Source organism: Plodia interpunctella, chromosome 30 (genome assembly GCF_027563975.2).
Source record: "Plodia interpunctella isolate USDA-ARS_2022_Savannah chromosome 30, ilPloInte3.2, whole genome shotgun sequence".
NCBI lineage: Eukaryota > Metazoa > Arthropoda > Insecta > Lepidoptera > Pyralidae > Plodia > Plodia interpunctella.
This window is the reverse complement of record NC_071323.1, coordinates 1,108,973-1,129,730: the sequence shown is the minus strand read 5'-3', so window position 1 is coordinate 1,129,730 and position 20,758 is coordinate 1,108,973. Positions and strand designations below refer to the sequence as shown.

General features: G+C 37.1%; 1 protein-coding gene across 1 annotated transcript; it reads left to right on the top strand.

Moving 5' to 3' along the window:
• Window positions 1-141: 141 nt before the first annotated feature.
• On the top strand, window positions 142-20,742 carry LOC128682528 (transferrin-like). The gene is made up of 16 exons (XM_053767271.2): window positions 142-327; window positions 2,077-2,167; window positions 2,686-2,822; window positions 3,576-3,727; window positions 4,186-4,330; window positions 5,659-5,846; window positions 8,135-8,277; window positions 8,966-9,129; window positions 9,741-9,981; window positions 10,608-10,765; window positions 11,672-11,814; window positions 12,345-12,408; window positions 15,087-15,197; window positions 16,632-16,773; window positions 17,364-17,518; window positions 18,839-20,742. The coding sequence occupies exons 1-16, from the start codon at window positions 267-269 to the stop codon at window positions 19,018-19,020; spliced, it is 2,277 nt and encodes a 758-aa protein (XP_053623246.1). The 5' UTR covers window positions 142-266; the 3' UTR covers window positions 19,021-20,742.
• Window positions 20,743-20,758: the final 16 nt, after the last annotated feature.

The window sequence follows — 20,758 nt, the reverse complement described above, 5'->3', positions numbered from 1 at the left end:
CCCTGCGGTCGCCCGTCGAGACTCGGTAAATATAATGTTTTTTATCAGTTTATCACGATAGATATACCTATCACACAACTTTGCACAGTATTTTGAAATATGATAAGATTAGCTGTTACTCACATCGGCATCGTTTAAATAAGTTTTATATAGTGGTATTGCATCGAACGCTACGGTCAATTCGTTATATAAAATTTCATTGCAATACATACTTCGGGCGTGGCTGGCCCGTTAATTTAGGAATTTATATTAGTAATAGTGAAAAAATGGGTTTAAGCGGATTGTTTTTATGTTTGTTAGTGATTGCCGCGGCCAACGCGCAAACCTGTAAGTATTATATAAGTTATTTATTATCTGTGAATCATTTTAGGCGTTGTCCGATGATGTACATTGATTATATGACAATTTGATAATCCCCGTTAAAATTTACATTGTAACTTTCAAGAAACGTGTCTAGAACTTCATAAAAGGCTACTGGTATTGCAGATATTTCTGGGCAACGGTGATCACTTACCATCAAGTGTTCTGCTTGCTCATTTTCCGCCCTATACTTACCATAAAATACTAGGTACATTATAAATATATATCTTAGTTCTTCAAAAGTCGGGTTTGAACAGCCTCGCGAGGCACACTAGGCCGAGGCAGCATTTATGGATGCCTCGAGGCATCCTAAACGACCGAGGCATCCTAAACACCTTGTGCAGCTGCCTCGGTTCCGCTAAATCACGAAAAATCTACTCGATGGTTTTTAATGAAAGGTCCAGATAGAACACAATCTGAATAATAGTATTCCTCATGGTTGAGGGTCGCAGTCATTGCGTGGAATGGCATACACAACGACTTTCTTGGCACTTTTAATGGAGTGGTTCACCATTGTCATCTCCATTTCACACACAAGTTGATAATCAACTAGAGTGTGGTTTCCTCACGATGTTTTCCATCACCGGAAGCAGTGGTGATCTATGAAAACGACTATATGTGAGTCAGATTGGTATACAAACTCATGTGACATGAATAGGATTCGAAATTGGGACCATGCGGTTCACAAGCGTCTTAACCATTACACCACAACCGATTCGGAGAATAACAATATAAACCTAGAATAAATATGCCTTCTTTTATTTACTAATTAGCGGCCCGCCCCGGGTTCGCTAGGGTAAAACCATAAATTATACCTTCACCTAAACCTTCCTTCATTTTACCCAAACGTAGCCAGGTTAGCTGCTAATTATTTCTAATTATTTTAAGTTTCTTTTGTTTTCTTTTAGGCTTTCTTATTACTAATCATTCGTTTTGTTTTATGTATTCTGTAAATAAATAAAAATACTCATAGTTATTTGTTCACCTTAAAAATTTATACACGTCCCTAGTCAGATTTTATAGGAATATTACAAATCGATTAGATTGCTTATCATATCTCGAGCAAATAAACCATAATTTTAGTCATGACCGGGGCGATAAATGCTCAAATTTGGACAAAAGTTGTTGCTAATATGTAATTTTTTTATATCTGTGTTGCTAACCGGTGGCAACCATGTTTTTTTAACATACAAAATGTCACAGAATATTACTGCAATATTATCTCGTCACAGGGGAGCTTTGAATGACGTATCTAAGGTATTGGCGGTAAACAAAGATGGCTACTAAACGTGACAAATATATAACCGAATTTTACTTAAAATTACAGTTAAAATTAACAATGTACACCACATCGTCGAAACGAAAACCAAGTCGTAAAAATTGGCGGTATATTGTTTATAGTCAAACGTCAGGCAGCGCCATCTGTGCTGAGCTTTGTGTATCATTCCTTACGGAAATCGGTTGGACCTAATATATAATTATTTTTAGAGTACCGTACTGCACCTAAAACTCTAAAGACTGTAAAAATGAAACCCTTATAGTCAAAATAACAATCAGAATATTTTTTACCTAATTTTACATGCACCCTTAAGTTGAATTCTAATAAACCGTGAAACACGTGTTCAATGAAATATTTTTAAGAGTCTTTTTGTGAAACTAGAATAATACATAAAATACAACTATTATACTATGTTTTTATGTTATGTTTACTTTTAGATAGAGTGTGTGTGCCGGCTACGGACTCGGTGGAATGTCAGAGACTCGAAATTGGTGGAAGCGAAGTGTCCTGTGTGCCGGTTGAGACCAGGTAACTAACATCTTATATCGGCTCCACACTGTCGCCGAACTTCGACACAACTTCCAAACACGAACATTGCGTGGTTTAAGAGCTTAAAACCAGCAATGTATGCCCACGAACTGTAGTGTAGAGCCTCGGTAGTGTAGAGCTGGTTTCCTATAATATCCTATTAATATAATATTAATTTTATAATAATTATAAATGCGAAAGTTTGTGAGGATGTGTGTGTTTGTTAGTCTTTCACGCAAAATGTACTGAACGGATTGTTATGAAATTTGGTAAACCTACACGGGTAAAATATAACCTAACACTTAGGGCATTTTTTATCCCGAAATTCCCACGGGAGCGAAGCCCCGGGGCGCAGCTAGTATTCCATGTATATCATGTTTTTTCATTCGTGTTTCTTATAATGCCTTTGTATAGTCATCAAAATAAAATCTGTCATCTACCTACCCATCAATATTTTAGGTTATTTTGTGGGACTTAATAACCACCAGTCCTCAGTAAACAAATATATCTATTTCTAGATTGGACTGCGCCCTTAAATTATCTCGTAATGAAGCCGATTTTGGATCCTTCTCGGAGGAGGAGACGCTGCTCATATCCCAGATGCAGCCTTCAGAGCAGCAAGTAATTGCAACCGTCCGGAGTACAGACAAAATTGGTAATGCATATATAGATTCGTGTTTTCTTTATTATTCTTCTTTTTATATATTACTAGCTTTTGCCCGCGGCTTCGCCCGCGTGAATTTCATAGTAGAATCTCGGTCGTTCTTGAAGAAAAATTATGAAGAGTATGTTTTAAGCTTTTTATCTTGAAAATTGTATTAAGCCCCATACATTCTTTCACCCCCCCCCCATTTCTTTTGAAGGGGTTGAGGGTTAATTTTCAAAAAAATCTGAAACACGTATTTATTAATTTGTTGTAAACAACCAAAATCCAAATTTTCAAGTGACTGACTTCAACATTTTAGAACTTTCATATAACATTTTTCACCCCTTGCACCCCCTTCCGGGTAGAATTTCCAAATATCCTCTCTCAGTGCTCATTTACACTCCTCAGGGAACCTACATGCCAAATTTCAGCTTCCCACGCGCAGTAGTTTCGGCTGTACGTTGTCTGTCAGTCTGTCAGTCACTCAGTAACGGAAGAGTTTTATATTTAAATATACCTATATTGATTTTTAAGTTCGTGCGGCAACAAAATCGGTTAAGTCGTTTTTGAAATATTCACAATTTTGTAAAAATTTATTGTGTTCGTCTAGTCTCGAAATTAAATTATAACAACAAGTGAACAAGTCCAATATTGTCTTCCCCCAAAAATGGGTTTTCTTGGGAAGACATTTTATGTCAAAAAAACGGAAGCGAATTTGTTTTATACTATTATAGTAGTAATCTATCTGTATACATATTACAGGCGTGCCCTATGCATTCGAGTCGGTGGCGATAGTGCCGATAAACCACACTGGTGGAGTCGAAGGCCTGCGGAACGGGAAGTACTGCCATCCAGGACTGGACTCCGATGAAGTCCGCTGGTCGCCGCGTGTGCTCAAGGCATTGGAGGTTTCGGTAAGGAAATTATACATTGAAAAATTTGTACAGAGAGCTCAGATTTTCTCAGAAACCTCAATTAAACAACTGACGTAGGCAACCCTTGACCCTCGCTCGGGCAGCTTTCTCGCACAGCGAATTTCAGCGCGGGAATGCTGTGTGATGAGCCCCTTAGATATTTTTAATTTATAATACGTATTTATAAGTTATTTTCAAGTTACATATAGTTTTTTTAGTTTAAGTTAATTTAATACCGCCGCGCTGTCATTAATATCCGTCAATTTTCTTGAGGAAGGAATCATTTCCAAAATCAATCATTCATACAATTGACATTACCACAGCACAGATTACTCATTTCAAAGTCAGATAGTGAAACTGTATCTTGTCTTTGTTAAAATTTGACAAATTGTAATGTCAGCGTGGCCGCAGCGGTCGAAACACTCTGTGGCAAGTGTTAATCAACATTTATATTCCAGGCCGCTCTCACAGACCGTTGCCCAGGTTCAGGCACAGAACGCAAGACAGCTGAAGAATTGGAGGTGGAAACGCTTAGCGGCTTCTTCAGCGAGGCCTGCCGCCCGGGACCGTGGAGTTACAACACCACAGTCGACGCCGATTTGAGTAAGCATACCTACTATTTTTTATTTATTTGTTTTTTTTTTGTGTGACATTTTTCAATAATTTTATTGGAGATACAAATTTATTCATTTAAATTTTGACCTTTTTAATAATGATGTAAATTCGTCCGGTATTAGACCTATATAAATATCTTAATTGACGTCCTTGGAGAAAAGTCTGCGGTGAAGTTTGTTTTTCGCCTGCGCTTTGGAAGTCGGCAGTAGACTTAGTTTAAGTAATTTTTTGACGTCAATAATTCAGGATGTCATCCTAAATTGAATAAAGAATTTTGAATTGTATAACTAGTTTTCGCTAGTTATTCTTTATTCAAATTTCTTTCAAAATTCAAATTTATTTATTCTGCCGCGGGGAAATCCCCGTGGCTTCTCCCGCGTAAATTTCTCACGTGGACATTTATTTTTCCAGGATAAAAGGTACCAAAAAGAGCTATAAAGACGATATTAATGACGATTTTTATTATTTTGAATTTAGTTACATAAACTCATCTCAACTTAATATCATATTTAATTTTTACTAATATAGGTACAAAATATGGATTTTTGAATGATATGAAATAAATTATATTGTATTTTATTGTAGAAACGATAATTTTACGTTAGTAATCTCAATCAAGCTACATCATTGAATGTATGGTTCTCAGAGCGTGGCGGCCGTAGCGGCCGCGCTTTCATTACAACTTTTCAAATTTTAACAAAGACGAAAATTATTTTTACTAACTGACTATAAAATAATCGATCTGTACTGTGGTAATGTCAATTTTAGGAATGATTAATTTTGGAAATGATTCCTTCCTCAAGAAAATTAACAGATCGTAACAATGGTCGTAACAGCCGCAACGGTGCACGTTACGTATTTTCTTTTGTGTGTGTGTGTGTGTGTGTGTGTGTGTGTGTGTGTGTGTGTGTGTGTGTGTGTGTGTGTGTGTGTGTGTGTGTGTGTGTGTGTGTGTGTGCGTGTGTGTGTATGTGTGTGTGTGTGTGTGTGTGTGTGTGCGCGCGTGCGTGTGTGCGCGTGCGTGTGAGCGCGTGCGTGTGCGCGCGTGCGTGTGTGCGTGTGTTGTGTACGTGCGTGCGTGGGTGCGTGCGTGTAAACTAGTACCTATTTGAGTACTTATGCCAACCTCGCGACAAGCTTTTATGGTCATTTGTGTAAATGAGGTTATAAGGTGATAAATTAAATTTTAAAGGAAAATTTTGTATTGTTATTTTCTTCATTTTGGAGCAGTTAAATAAAAGCTTTTATTTAAACAGGTTTTTTTCTTTTAATTTATTCTCAATTTTTATTAACATCCGTGTAATAATGAATTTCAGAGCGTCGCTTCCCGAACCTGTGTGCATTGTGTGACAACGCAAATTGCAGTAGTGGCTACAGTGTTGGAAACTCTATCAACGTAGCCGGCGTTTCGAACAATAATCGTCATATACAGGCTCTGGACTGTCTGCTGAATCGCGGCAGCGTTGCTTACGTCGCGTGGCAACATGTACAGGAGTTTTTCATTGTAAGTAGAAAATACTTTATTTAACTTCTGTAATGATTGTATATATTGTGGTGGTGGTGTAATGGTTAAGATCCCCGCCTGTGGATCAAAAGGTTCCAGGTTCGAATCCTACACATGAGTTTGTATACCAATCTGACTCGTGTATAGTAGTTTTCATAGAACACCACTTGTTTCCGGTGAAGGAAGACATCGTGAGGAAACCTGCACACTGGTTGATTTATTAACTTGTGTGTGAAACGGAGAAGGCAATGGCAGACCACTCCATTAATAATGCCAAGAAAGTTGTTATGTGTGTTTCATTCCATGTAATGACCACGACCCTCAGTCATGAGGAATACGACTATGAAGAAGATTGATTGTATATACTTACTGGGGTTTTGAGTCTGATGTCATCATAGAGATACTAGTTGTTCGCCGCGAGCTTCGACCTCGCGGACACAATAATTTTTAACAAAATTGTGAATATTTCAAAAACGACTTATCCGATTTTGTTGTTGCCCCAAGAACTTAAAGATTCTATTGATCAGATCCTAAATATGTTGTAAATTCCATCAAAATCAGACCAACGGTTTGAAAAATATCAAATATCGCGTACTTACATATTTTATATATAAATGTATACATACAAAAAATATATTTTTTCCCCCAATTAGATTTGTAGATCTCGCTCGTTTTGCTCGCTCGGTTAACAAGCGGCGCCGTAATGGTTTCGTGAAGTTTCCTGATCCATTAATTGTTTAGTGTACTCCGTTGTACGAAGTACCTATTAATTCCATGGCCCAATTGACAATAAAAATATAGAATATCTATTTTGATATTATATTATTACATATATAATTCTAATATGTTGCCAAAATACTTACTAGTGTCATCTTATACACGTAGCACGACATTGCGTCCACACTTTATTTTATTTTATTTAATAAAGAAACCAGCAGTGTTTACAACAGGATACAATACAAATTCTTATTCAATAATAAGGCCAATAAAAGGTTTCTCTCACTATTACAATAATACAGTCGATTGATACATGTGAAGAAATGACTGTGACTATGTTATGACATGAGTAATAAATATGTAACGAGCAGAATCCTGCGGAATGAGTGTGCTTAATAATATTTTTGAAAAACAAAAGAAGTCAGAAGGAAGTTAAATGACCTTTCTCTCATATGCGGAATCTATATAATTTACTAGAAGCCCGTCCCGGCTTCGCTCGGGTAAAACCATAATAAAACTTTCACAGAAATAGATGATCAGATTTAATTCAAAATAATTGAAGTTCAGGATTCGAACCATCAACAGTAACAACGTGAATTCAATGGTGTTTACCGCTGAGCTGTCATATATTTAGCTGACGAAATTTTGAACGGGATTATTTGCTATTGCTTTTCACCCTCATTTAACTACCCAAAAGGTCAAATTTAAAATTATTCTGAAAATCGGGTTTCATTATTTTTGTTGCATAGTATTTGTGACAAGTTTGAAGTAGATCAGTAGAGATTTTTGTTATTTTTCATACAAACTTTACCCCCAATTTTTACCCCTTTAGGGGTCGAATTTTGAAAAATCCTTAAGTAATAGCCTAAAGCTACTGTCCATTTCGCGTTTATAGCTTCTATGGTTTAGGCTGGGCGTTGATTAGTAAAAAACGCTTGTTCTTTTATGATATATATAGATGTCGTTACCGCCAATCCGAAACGAGCGAGTTTTTTATTCGGTAACAAAAGCACTCGTAAATATAAACTATGCAATCTTCATGTTTGAAGTCTGTCTAAGTTTGGTGATAGTCTCGTCTTCATAGTCGTATTCCTCATGGCTGAGGGTCGTGGAAACTACATACTCGATTTCCTTGGCACTATTAATGGAGTCAGGAGTGGTGGTGGTGTAATGGTTAAGACGCCCGCCTGTGGATCGAAAGATCCCGGGTTCGAATCCTACTCGTGGCATATAGGTACTATACATGAGTCATATTGGTATACAACCAATATGACTCATGTATAGTAGTTTACATAAACCACCAATTGCTTCCGGTGAAGGAAAACATCGTGAAACTTGTACATTAGTGGACAGTTTAGTTCACTAGTGTGTATGAGACTAACTGCCACTAGATGGCGGTAAGTAGTCGTAAAAGTCATGTCAGATGCCTTTAGGCGACTTGAATATAATCTGACACCAGTGCTAGCGATAACACACTCGATATTATGATGACCATTACCACCATCGCTTCGACACGTCACCGGCGCCGGTATAGCCGGCGTTAAATTTAACGTTAATTTTCTGCCCACCAGCTCCGCAACCCACAAAACGTGAACCAGTTCTCTGCTTTATGCCCTAACGGAACCCTGGTCCCGCTAACAGATGAGCTGGTGGCGCTCAGCACCTCGCCCTGCGCCGTCGTCAGACAACCGTGGAAGACTATCGTCGCCGCACCGTAAGTTATTCATGTCATTTTGACGAACAACTCAGAAATTTTATGAGTAACGCCGCGCCCTGTCGTTCAGTTCTGACATACGTCGACAGAAAAAGTCGATGCCATCAAAAACATGCCGTTAAAAACCCAAGTCTCGCAGCTCAGTTTTTCTACCGTAAAAAGTTGTGAGATCCATGTAATACCAAGTCGATTAATTTATTAATTTTTGTCCCTACTTGAGGGACCTTCTGTCTTAAGTTATTACGCAAGTTATTATCATATCAATATATTTTTTTAGGTTTTAAATAAATAGATCGACTTGACGCAGATGAACTATTTCTAATTTGGTTGCTTGCATTTTCAGTGACTAAGCAGGTATTGTATAAACACTATAAATTTCAAATTTTAAATTTAATAAAGTTTAAGAAATTTAACTTGTTAAAGTTTCTTGATTTTGTCACTCACTCACTCACTCACTCACTCACTCACTCACTCACTCACTCACTCACTCACTCACGCACTCACTCACTCACTGACCGATCATCAAAAGTCCAAGGCACTTCTAGCAGAATATAGAAGAGAAGCTTCAAATTTATAATACAATTAGTGTTTAATGTCTAAATCAAGGCAAAACTGATTTTGGTGGTATTGGTTTTGCGATTTTCGCGTCTAACAGTACCTACTAATGACAAATATGTTTATATTTTAGATCTGTTGCAACTGCAATCCAAAATCGGATTTCAAGTTGGTGGCTTAATGGCGCCGACTCCGGCGCCGGTTGGACCTCCACGCTGTACCAAGTTTTGGTCGGCGGCGCCAGCTTCCGAGTCGTGCAAGAATCGATCACTTCTACTTCTAATTATACCAATTCCAGTAAGTGTTATCGATTTTTTTTCTCTTTACTTACAATTACTTCCCTCGAGGACTGTTTTCCGCAGTTAGGCCTCCTGTCCGGGCCCTTTCTGCGTGCGGAGTCTGAGCCGCTGATCATTCCAGCTAGCCCAGTTCCTTCAGGAAGCGGAGCAGCGCCGCTGGTGTACGGCACTCTTCGCTCATGGTCCCTGGATTTCCTAGGAACTCTTATTGATGCGATGCCCAACACTCCAGGAGGGAGGCGGCTTTTATAGTGGAATGGAATAAAATCTGACACCGGTGTTAGCAATAACACACTAAACTAGTTTGTTTCTTAGACAAATTATAAAACGCCCCCGACTTTCAATATTCGTTTCGCTACAACTTTTGAACGGCTGTACCGATTTCGATCAAACATATCTAAGAACCGCCGCATAAAAATTATAGGTATCAAATAAAAAAAAAATTAATCTGAACCGGTCCACCCGTCGATGAGCTACGGTGGCACGTATACAGACAGACAGACTTACCGGTCAAACTTATAACACTCCTCTTTTTTGCGTCGGGAGTTAAAAGGAGAATAATGTTTTTAAGTTTTATATATAAGTAATATTTCATTTTTTTTCCGACAGTTCGACCAATCGACAGAGTGGATACATCAACTAATTGCTTGCCAGCTGTCCGCTGGTGCACTGTGTCCTCAGCGGAATTGAGGAAATGCTCGTGGCTCGCGTCTGCAGCCCACATTCTGGGCATCCAGCCCACCATCTCCTGTGAACAGCGGGCGGGCAATTTCTTATGTATCTCTGAGATCACAACGAGTAGATCTGACGTGTTTTCTGTCGACTCCCACTATGGTTATATTGCAAGGAAGTAAGAAAGTTGTTTCTCTCTCTCTCTCTCTCTCTCTCTAGCATTTTTGCGTCTTCTATCCTACTAATATTACAAATGCGAAAGTTTGTAATGATGTATGTGTGTATGTTTGATACTCTTTCACGCAAAATCTACTGGACGGATTGTTATGAAATTTGGTAGAATATAACCTGGAATAACACAAAGAATACTTTTATCCCGAAATTCCCACGGGAGCGAAGCCCCGGGCAACATCTAGTATTGTAACAAAAGAATTGACATCGGTCGGTCATTTTTACATATTCTAATAACATAAAAACCTTTTAACAAAGCGTGTATATATATATATACACTAATATAAACTAATGATGCTATATATATATATATATATATATATATATATATATATATATATATATATATATATATATATATATATATATATATATATATATATATATATATATATAATATAGCATCATTGACTTATAACATCATTCCATAACACAAGTTTCGAACTTACTTTGGGGCTGACTCGACATGCAACTTAGGTGTACTTTTGTCGAATAAAAATATTTTCTTTCTTTCTTTATAACTGAATCTGTGATGTTTTCCTTATTTATTTAAACTTTTTCTATCCGCTGCAGAAACTACCGTCTCTCCGCAGTGAAGTTAGTTCAGAACGCGCGAGCGACCGCCTCTCGTGTCGCCGCTTTCGTCAAGGAGACCACAGCTCAGAGCAACGTCACGCGCTTCGAGAATTTGAGAGATAAAGTCGCTTGTTTCCCGGAATATGGTGGTATTGGTGAGTATTCAGGCTAATTTACAACTAAGTTAGGTAACACTAACAACTTTAACTTAGTTTAGGCAGTCACTGGCTATAGTTATCGCGGCTTCGTCGTGTCTTCGGCTTTTGTGTCTCGAAACGGAGCGTCCACTAAAGTTTTGACAATTTGTAGCGGGACCGAGGTAATCATGCTCGACCGCCACAAAGGTAAGATCTCCCCGTCAGGCTGGTGCAGCGCCAGGAACCGCACAGCTCCGACGGTGTCATGTCGGAGGTTGTATATATATGCTTCCTATCGAAAACGCACTGTTTGCGCGGTCTAGGCTTGTCAGCTTCTGTAGTGAGTCGACCGTAGTGCCATCTATCCGTGAGTCGCTGTTATTCGTTGCGTTTTGTCGGGTTTTTACATCTGCGGCGTTGTGCATGTGGCGTGGTAGATGTCGCCACTAATTCTACAGGAGATATATAGGAAATAATGAAACCGTCTTCGCCTCCCAAATTTCGCGTCAAATTCGCACGGGAACAATTATTTTTCCGGGATAAAAGGTACTCTTTGTCTGTCTCCGTACCTTACACCTATGTTTGCAAAATTTCAAGAAAACTTGCGAAAACAAGTTTGTTTGTTACCTCTTGGTAACGAACAAACTTGTTTTCGCATCCTCATCCTATCCTAACATACGAAAACAAGTTTGTTTGTTACCTCTTCACGCTCAACCAATCTTCTTGAAATTTTGCACACATGTAGTTTGAAGTACGGAGAAGGACCTTTCATTCCGGAAAAATAACTGTGCCCGTGGGAAATTCACGCGGTCGATGCCACGGGAAAAAGCTAGTTTGTAATATTAGTTAGCAAGTTAGAATATGATGGAACCATAGATAAAATTATATTCCTTTTATCTATGGATGTAACGTTGTAATTCGCAGCGTTTGTGGCGTTCGTGCGCGCGGCCCACGAGCGACAGGTCATCAGCGCGTCGGAGTGCGACTACGCGCGCGGCGCCGGCGAGTTGTTCCGCGGCGCGTGCGCGCCCGGCGCCACCAGCGATACGCATTCGCTCTCCGACTCCGTGAGCATTATTTATCTGTTTAACTTACTTACACCTCGGTGACGACCTCGTTGGCGCAGTGGTAAGGTTCTTGCCACTGAACCGACAGGTCCCGGGTTCGATCCCCGGTCGGGTCATGATGGAAAATGATCTTTTTCTGATTGGCCCGGGTCATTCAAAACATCAAATTCCAACCGGTAGTTTTTGCGTGGCGAATAAACATACAGACAGACAGACAAAAGTTCAAAAATAAATTGCTTCGGCTTCTATTAATCCCATAAAGAATCCCCTTTTTTTTTCAATATCTCCTACGTACAGACATAGCCCACTTACATTTTTATTATGTAGGTACTAGATGTTGCCCGGGGCTTCGCTCCCGTGGGAATTCTGAGATAAAATATAGCCTATAGCAATCTTGGATAACGTACCCTTCTAAAGGTGAAAGAATTTTTGAAATCGGTTCAGTAGTTTCGTAGATAGTAGATATATGTATAGATTAAATGTAGGTATTCTAACATCCCATTAACTAAGGAAACGCGTAACTTTTACAGGATTTCAATTCGACTGTACTGTGCAGTGCTTGCAGGCCGACAGTGTCGCTTGGCGGAAATAATTGTAAGTATGCTTTTGTTGAATCATCTTCTAGCTAATCCACCACTCCTGTCCAATCCTATACACTATTAAGCGCACGCGCGGTTGTAATTTGACGTTTGTAATTCGGTGTCGCAGTGGCAAGGTTCTTGCCACTGAACCGAGAGGTCCCGGGTTCGATCCCCGGTCGGGTCATGATGGAAAATGATCTTTTTCTGATTGGCCCGGGTCTTGGATGTTTATCTATATATGTATATGTTATAAAATATAGTATCGTTGAGTTAGTATCCCTTAACACAAGTATTGAACTTACTTTGGGGCTAGCTCAATCTGTGTGATTTGTCCTAATATATTTATGTGGGAAATGGAACGGAGTGAGTGAGAGAGAGGGATGTAGGAGTGAAAGGGACGGAAGTGGAAATAGAAAAATGGCGGATTCGGGCGAAAGCGTTAAGACGTGATTCTACGGTGTTTTTTGTTAAAATAAAAAGTGCTGCCTAATTAGATTTTTTTACTCTGAGCCTCCATCCCACAAATTTTGGGGGCTCGTCCGGGATGGTGTTGCATTAAAATAGCTGATATTGCAATGTGAGAGGCATCAGTATGTAGCTCTGTGTTCAACTTAGGGTTAAATATCTTTAAAACTGGACCAGAAGTTAACTTTTGCTTTAATGAGTTAAAGGCAATCCATTGTTGTTCATCAAATACAAAGTTTATGTCTTTCTTTAACAAGTCATTCAAGGGTTTAGCTATAATAGCATAGTTTTCTATATATTTTCTAAAGTAGGAGGTCAATCCTAAGAAACTTTTGATTTGCTTACCATTTCTTGGTTCAGGAAACTTCATGACAGCGTCAATCTTTTCAGTAGTAGGACGTACTTCACCATCTTTGATAACATGACCCAAATACTCAATCTCTTTTTGCAATATCTTAGCCTTCTTCCAATTGATTTGCAAGAAGAGATTGAGTATTTGCTATTCTTTATTTAAATTTATTGTACATAATTAGTGATTTACTATCAATTATGGATTTACCAGCAAGCTGACAAGGCTAAAGATAAAATAAATAAAAGTCATTACAATATCACGGTTGAATCTCGGAAATTAAAAAACCCAGAATACTGAACTCTGTTTAAAGTAATCTTTATATTTATTACTCACTTTCTCGCTCATCTCCGTGTGTTCCTGGACGCGTTCGGGGCTGTGACGCCGCGTGGCCTGAAATTAGCGTAAAAATAAACTCCAAATTTTGAAGATTGAGCTGTGATTTTACAACCGGGCTGCCTGAAGTCACACCTACCTCCTTGAGAATGCTTTTGTTGTCTATCTACATAGCTACCTACGCTATGAGTCATAAAATATTATAAAATTTAATTTATATAATATTATAATAAAGCTTTAAAGTAAAGCATATTGTGAAAAAGCTGAGTCTTTGATAATATTTAATACTAGATGTTGCCCGGGGCTTCGCTCCCATAGGAATTTTGAGATAAAATATATCCTATAGCAATCTTGGATAATGTACCTTTCTAATGATGAAAGGATTTTTGAAATCGGTTCGGTAGTTTCGGAGCTTACCCCAAACAAACTTACAAACTCACAAAGAGTTTGTACGTTTGAAGCGGGTAGGTAATCTCCAAAACTACCTAACCGATTTCAAAAATTCTTTCAGCATAAGAAAGGTGGTAACTCATAAACGCTTACCTCTTTATAATAATAGTATAGACCAAGATAATTTTTTTTATTATAAACTACCCAATTAACACACGAGTTGGTTAGCATTACAACCATACATGACCAACTGACAATCGCGGTAACTCGCATATTTTAATTTTATTTTTATACTTTATTTCAGTTGAGTTATATCAGGTCCTTATATATGAAATTGGCGTTTGATATAGGAGGAACAAAAAGTCGAATATTTTTTAATATCAGGTCCTTACATATGAAATGAATGTTTGGTATAGGTGGAACAAAAAGTCGAATATTTTTTAATATCAGGTCCTTACATATGAAATGAATGTTTGGTATAGGTGGAACAAAAAGTCGAATATTTTTTAATATCAGGTCCTTACATATGAAATGAATGTTTGGTATAGGAGGAACAAAAAGTCGAATATTTTTTAATATAATATATTTATTTAATCAAAGTAAGAACCATTATTATCTATGCACCATTGTTATCTCATAGGAAGTTCATTGACCCCTTTACTGAAAAAACCATTCGGACGGGAATCAATAAAATCTTTGAAGGCGGTTTGGACTGCCCTATCGGAGTTGAATTTTTTCCCTTGGAAGAAGTGATCCAAATTTCGAAAAAAATGGTAATCTGTTGGAGCTGAGAATCAACTTTTCATCACAGGTAATGATTGATTTTGAAAACGCCAATTTCATATGTAAGGACCTAATATATACTTAGCTAAGGATCAATATAGTATAGTAAATAGTTTTATATACTTTCCTACTTGTGGATAACGGTTTAGGTTCCCATAGATATATAACTGTATTTCTGTATAAATTTTTTATCTACTGTGTCCACGAGAACCAGCCGACAAATTGTTTTACAGTTTGCCAGATTATTTAAATCTTTAATGTACTGTTTTGTTGAACAAATAAATAACAAAAAGTGCCAATTTTTGGTTCGAATCAAGTTCATTATGATGTGTCACGTTTGATGTAAGAGCTGGCCTGATACGTTTCAGTTACATGCTCCTGGGATTACACGAATTACTATTACGGTAACAACGGTTCAATCGCCTGTCTCGCCGACCCCGCCACCGACGTCGCTTTCCTGGAAACACAGAACTTACCAGGTGAGTCTCCTATTTTTACATAATTAAATATATATATATATATATATATGTCTTTTATTTACTAACTAACTGTTTACCCGCGTTTTCGCTCGCTTAAATCTTTACGGATCAGGAGGTTTTGGAAACTAAACGTCCTTGGGTTCACATCGACTACAATATATAATACTCTGAAAGCAAAACGCCCTCAATTTAAAACGACTGCTAGTTTTCAAAGCAAAAGGTCCATAAATGCGCTCGGGAACATTTTAATCTTCATATTAAAATGGGATTGGGATTGTTGAAATAAAATATCCATAGCGCATTTAAAACGCACACAGCGCCATCTAGTGTTTTTATTGCAAAGTTATTAAAGGTGCATTTAGCGCCACCTATAATAGAATACAGGTTTTTCACAAGCCTTATGGAAACTATAGTTTTTTCCGGGATGAAAGGTGTCCTATGTCCTTCTCCATACTTTTAATTAAATTTATGCGAAATTTCAAGAAGATTGGTTGAGTAGATGACGCGTGAAGAGGTAACAAACAAATAAACAAACGTTCTCGTTTATAATATGCAGTACTAGTAAATAACGTTTATTTTAAATAAATTATTTTAACCTTAAATTCCAAAACGAATTAATAGAAATAAAAAAACTCGAGGCGCATAAAAAAATATCATAGATTTACCAAAATATATCAATCTATATGGCAAACAACTATTACAATACCAAATACTTACCAAATTAATAAATATATATATGATATGATACGGATATAGTATTTGTTGGAGCCTAGGTGTCTTGCGATCAGGATAATAATGAAAAATTTGACTTGCATACAATACTTCAGATTTAATGTTTTACTAGATACAAATGTACACATATGTATAAGTGTTCACTTTAACAAGTTTAGTTATGAGAAGACAGAGGGTAGTCGCGCGGGAGCTTATATACGACACTCGCGGGGGGCGGCTTCTCGGGGATGGTCAACTGGACGGCGCGAACAATATTTTATTAACAAATTTGCTGACTCGTAAATCACCCCGTGTGGTACCGAACGATTGTAACTTGCTTTTATAACTGAGCTGCGTGCGCGCAGCGCTCGGCACAACAAGACCTACATTTTGGCGCTCGATGTCGAATGTTATGCCAGTGTACGTTCAAACCTAATTATGTGGTTTTGGTACACTGCTAGCAGTTAAGTTTATAATAATGTGTGTTGGAATATATGATAGGTATAATATAATACGACCTCGGTGGCGCAGTGGTAAAGTGCTCGCCTCTGAACCGGGTTCGATCCCCGGTCAGGTCATGATGGAAAATGATATTTTTCTGATTGGCCCGGGTCTTGGGTGTTTATGTATATATGTATTTGTTATATAATATAGTATCGTTGAGTTAGAGTCCCAAATATATCAATAAATATATATATCCATAAATCTATCTACCATTTCTAGCGCAAATGGCGGCTTTGAACCTAAACCCATCGAACTACCGTGCGCTGTGCCGCAACAACACACTCGCCAACAGCACCGGCGTGGTCGTCGACGACGGCTGTCTGCTGGCGCACGTGGTCGATGCCGAGGTCCTCGCCAGAAGGTAATCAAATGAAAAATACTTAAACAAAAAATACATTTTTTGTATATTATGTATGTTTGTAACGCGATAACTTTCGAACTGTTGTTGGACTGATTTTGATGAAATTTAAAAGGTATGTAGGATCTGCACAATAGAATTTTCAAGTTCGCGGTCAAGTCATTTTTGAAATAGTGTGAATATTTCAAAAACGACTTAACCGATTTCGTAAAAACTCATCAAAAATGTATTGTGTTCGCGAGGTCTAAGTTCGCGGTGAACAACTAGTGTATTTTCAAATTAAATTTATACCTACCTACTCTTTTACTATTATATATTTATTTTTTATATTACACTGTATTTTATATTTATACTAGCTGCGCCCTGAGGTTTCGCTCCCGTGGTAATTTCGGGATAAAAAGTACCCTATGTGTTACTCCAGGTTATATTCTACCACTGTACCAAATTTCATAACAATCCGTCCAGTAGATTTTGCGTGAAAATACAAGACCAATAAATCCTCACAAACTTTCGCATTTGTAATATTACTAGGAAGGTTCCTAGTAATAGGGTTTATTTGGAAAATCTTGACTCATAATATCCCTTGCCCACAGAGACGACCCGGCCAACAATGCCATAAACACTCTATTCGATTCCCTTGATCACTTCTTCGGCTACAACGTGGGTGCCGCGCAGCAGCTGATCAACTTGCATCTCTACTCGCCCTTCGACGGCACAAGTGACTTACTCTTCAAGGACACTACTATAGGTAAGATTATAAAATTCATGATTTTTAAATCATGGTACCTATAAAACATAAAATATATTTTAAGAGGTGGTATTAACCACTATGTTACTACTACGTCGGAGTTTAGGTAAATATGCGCTAGAATATCCGATCTCTGCTTGTAATAAATAATTATTTGCATCAACTGAGACACAAAAAAGTGCTGAGTTGTTTAATGATATTTAATGAAAATCTGGTTATTTATATTTTATTAGTGAAAAATTTCGGTAGCACGATACAGAGCAGCGCGGGAGATCGCAGAAGGCGGGAAAAGTAAAACATTTGACAGTTCTCTATTGACATTGGCAGAATAGGGTGCGTTCTATATTTCAACACTAGCTGATGCCCGCGACTTCGTTCGCGTGGCCGAACCGTAGTTGATTGATGAGAGATTAGCGTGTACAAACAGAGCGACAAACGGATAAGTTTTTTTTTTCAAATTCTTACATACTCTATTACTATGATTCCATGGCCTAATTTTGTTTTTATGTAAATATGTATAATTCAATGTACAGAATTTCTTTTTCTGCTGGTTTATTTTATGTGTTGATTATGTCATTCGCGGCCGCTTATAATAAAACTTTATTTGCATCAATTGAGACACAAAAACAATTAAGTACTGAGCTGTTATATTCAGATACGTAACACAACCACAGTTGTAAAGACTGATGACGTTAGTGCGGTGGACCATCAGTGAGTCTGGTTGTGAAACACAGTTACGTGCGGAGGAGGGAATGAACGAATGAATGATAATTTATTTCCATCAAAAGCGGTACATGAGGAATTGTTCTTTTTAAAAAATCATAAATACATATCTCACTAGGCATGCAAAACTGTTATTTTACAAACTTAAATTTATTTCATTAGAACTGTCAAAAAATGGTCTTGTTTTGTTAATATTATTTCTTTATGTAGTATTTTAATGGTATAAAGTTCTGATTTTGGAATAAATGACCGAGCGAGCGATGTCTATAAGTCAACTTGGAGCAAAAATACATTTTTGTATGTATGTATGTTTGTGACGCGATAACTTTCGAACAGTTGGTTTGATTTTGATGAAGTTTAAAATGTGTATAGGATCTGTCAATAGAATTTTTAAGTTCGTGTGAGACATCAAAATCGGATAAGTCGTTTTTGAAATATTCACAATTTTGTAAAAACTCATCAAAAAATTATTGTGTTCGTGTGAAGCCCCAAAATAAAGATTTTATTTTTATAATCTTTATTTATTTTGGGGCTTTAATTACTTAAGACAGATAACGGAAAGCGACATTGTTTTATACAATGTAATTATATTTCCAGGTCTAACTGAATACAGTTCAGAAGCCTCAAACGAACAAGCGAGAAACTACGTGGAGTTGTTCAAACACTTGGAGGCCTGCACGGGCTCCGCCAGCCCCGGCCCCTTACCCGACTACGCCACAAAAACGGTGTTCTCTATCGCTACATTGGTCATCACCACATTGATCCCTCGACTATTTTAGTTCGAGAGTTTTAACTGTTAATCTTATTCATAAAAAAGTTAAAGTATTAGACTAGAAGCTCGCTTATCCTTATGGAAAGGCAAAGGGATCTAAGCCCATACAGCCATATGACAAAAGATAATTTAGCTTGAAGGATGCCTTAACTTTTTTATGACTAAGATAGTTTGTGTTTAAGTATATTATATTTTTTATTGTCTTTTATGAGTGTTAATAAGTTGGAAGTTTTGCTTTTTCTTGCCGTGTAAGACGTCATTTATATTATCTATTTAGGGTTATTTCTTTTAGGCTATCAGAATTTTGTTAGTCCTACGCATGGAATTAGTAAGTACTCCGACGAAGTACGTACTAAATCCATGGTCCTACGTTGCTAATTAACAAATAGTATTTTTTTAACGAACTACTTTTTTTGCCATTGCAATACCAAATAGAATGGTCAAGATTCACTGATCTAAATATTGACATCATACTCTACAGAATATGAGCGGGAACCGTAGGTACATGCTAAAATTTGTTTCATTGATTCTCACGTGACTCACTCCACGATCTTCGCCAAATTGGCGAAAATCAAAATAGATGATTTTGGTGTTGCCATATTAAAGTCCAGCGTAGGTATAATGTTTAGGTCAGTGATAACCTGGTTGATCAAACCTAGTGTAGCAGCCAATAGAAGACGGCGCCATCATTTATTCCCTTCACTTTTTGACAGACTGTAACCCTGTAGATACCATGGAATTAGTAGGTACTCCGAAATCAATGGTAGGTACATAACACATCACATAATTTATTAATATTTTTAGTTTATTATTCATGACAATAAGTTAACTTTCCAAAGTTATGTAGTATCTTGTCTCAGTATATATTATAAATAATTACCTATACTCGGTATTTGACACAGATTGTTTATTTAGGGCTAGTAAATCACGAGCAATACATTTAAAAAACCAACAGCTAAAAGTGGTGGATGACAGCGTTTGTTTTAAAGAAAAGAAACATCGCGCATGCGCGTAGACAGCTACATTAATGAAAAACTATAGTATTGTTACTGCCGTGACATCTTGTATATTAGGTACCTAGGTACTTCGCGCATAATAGATTTAATGTAGCATGTCTCAAGAAATGCGCGCGAATTTTAATGTCAGATATAATAGACGGAAAATTTAGCTGATAGGATTTTTATTTTTTTTATATGTTCTTTTTTATAACCTTATTATTTTGTTCAATAACTAACTACCTATAATTTCTGTAACCTAAGTAACTGCATTTTGCCAAAATTTTAATATCAAATAAAAGCATAATATTTTATTTTAGTTTAATTAGCACATAGAATTAGAATTCCATTAGAATTAGCAATATAAAATATATTTTGTCTGTTGCAAAGACACGATTTTTCTTCTTTTATTAATATATATATAAATGTAACCTCAAAAAACGAAGATTTGTAAGTATAGTTATTAAATCTTCTTTGCTTCGTATTTTCAAAACCGAGCCGATTGATTTAACACTCTTTTAAATTGTTTTAAAAATGAAACCAGGGGTTTCGGCGGGAAAGATTTTATATAACACATTTAGTAATTGTATGGAATTATTTGTTTGGTCATGTTTCACCTATTCTACTAAATGTAATTAAAATTGGCCAATATACCAATATAAAAATACACAAAATATTCGTGTTCTGTTTATACTTTTTATTTTTTAATAATAAATCACGATTCTTGTATCACGCATTTTTGTTTGATTG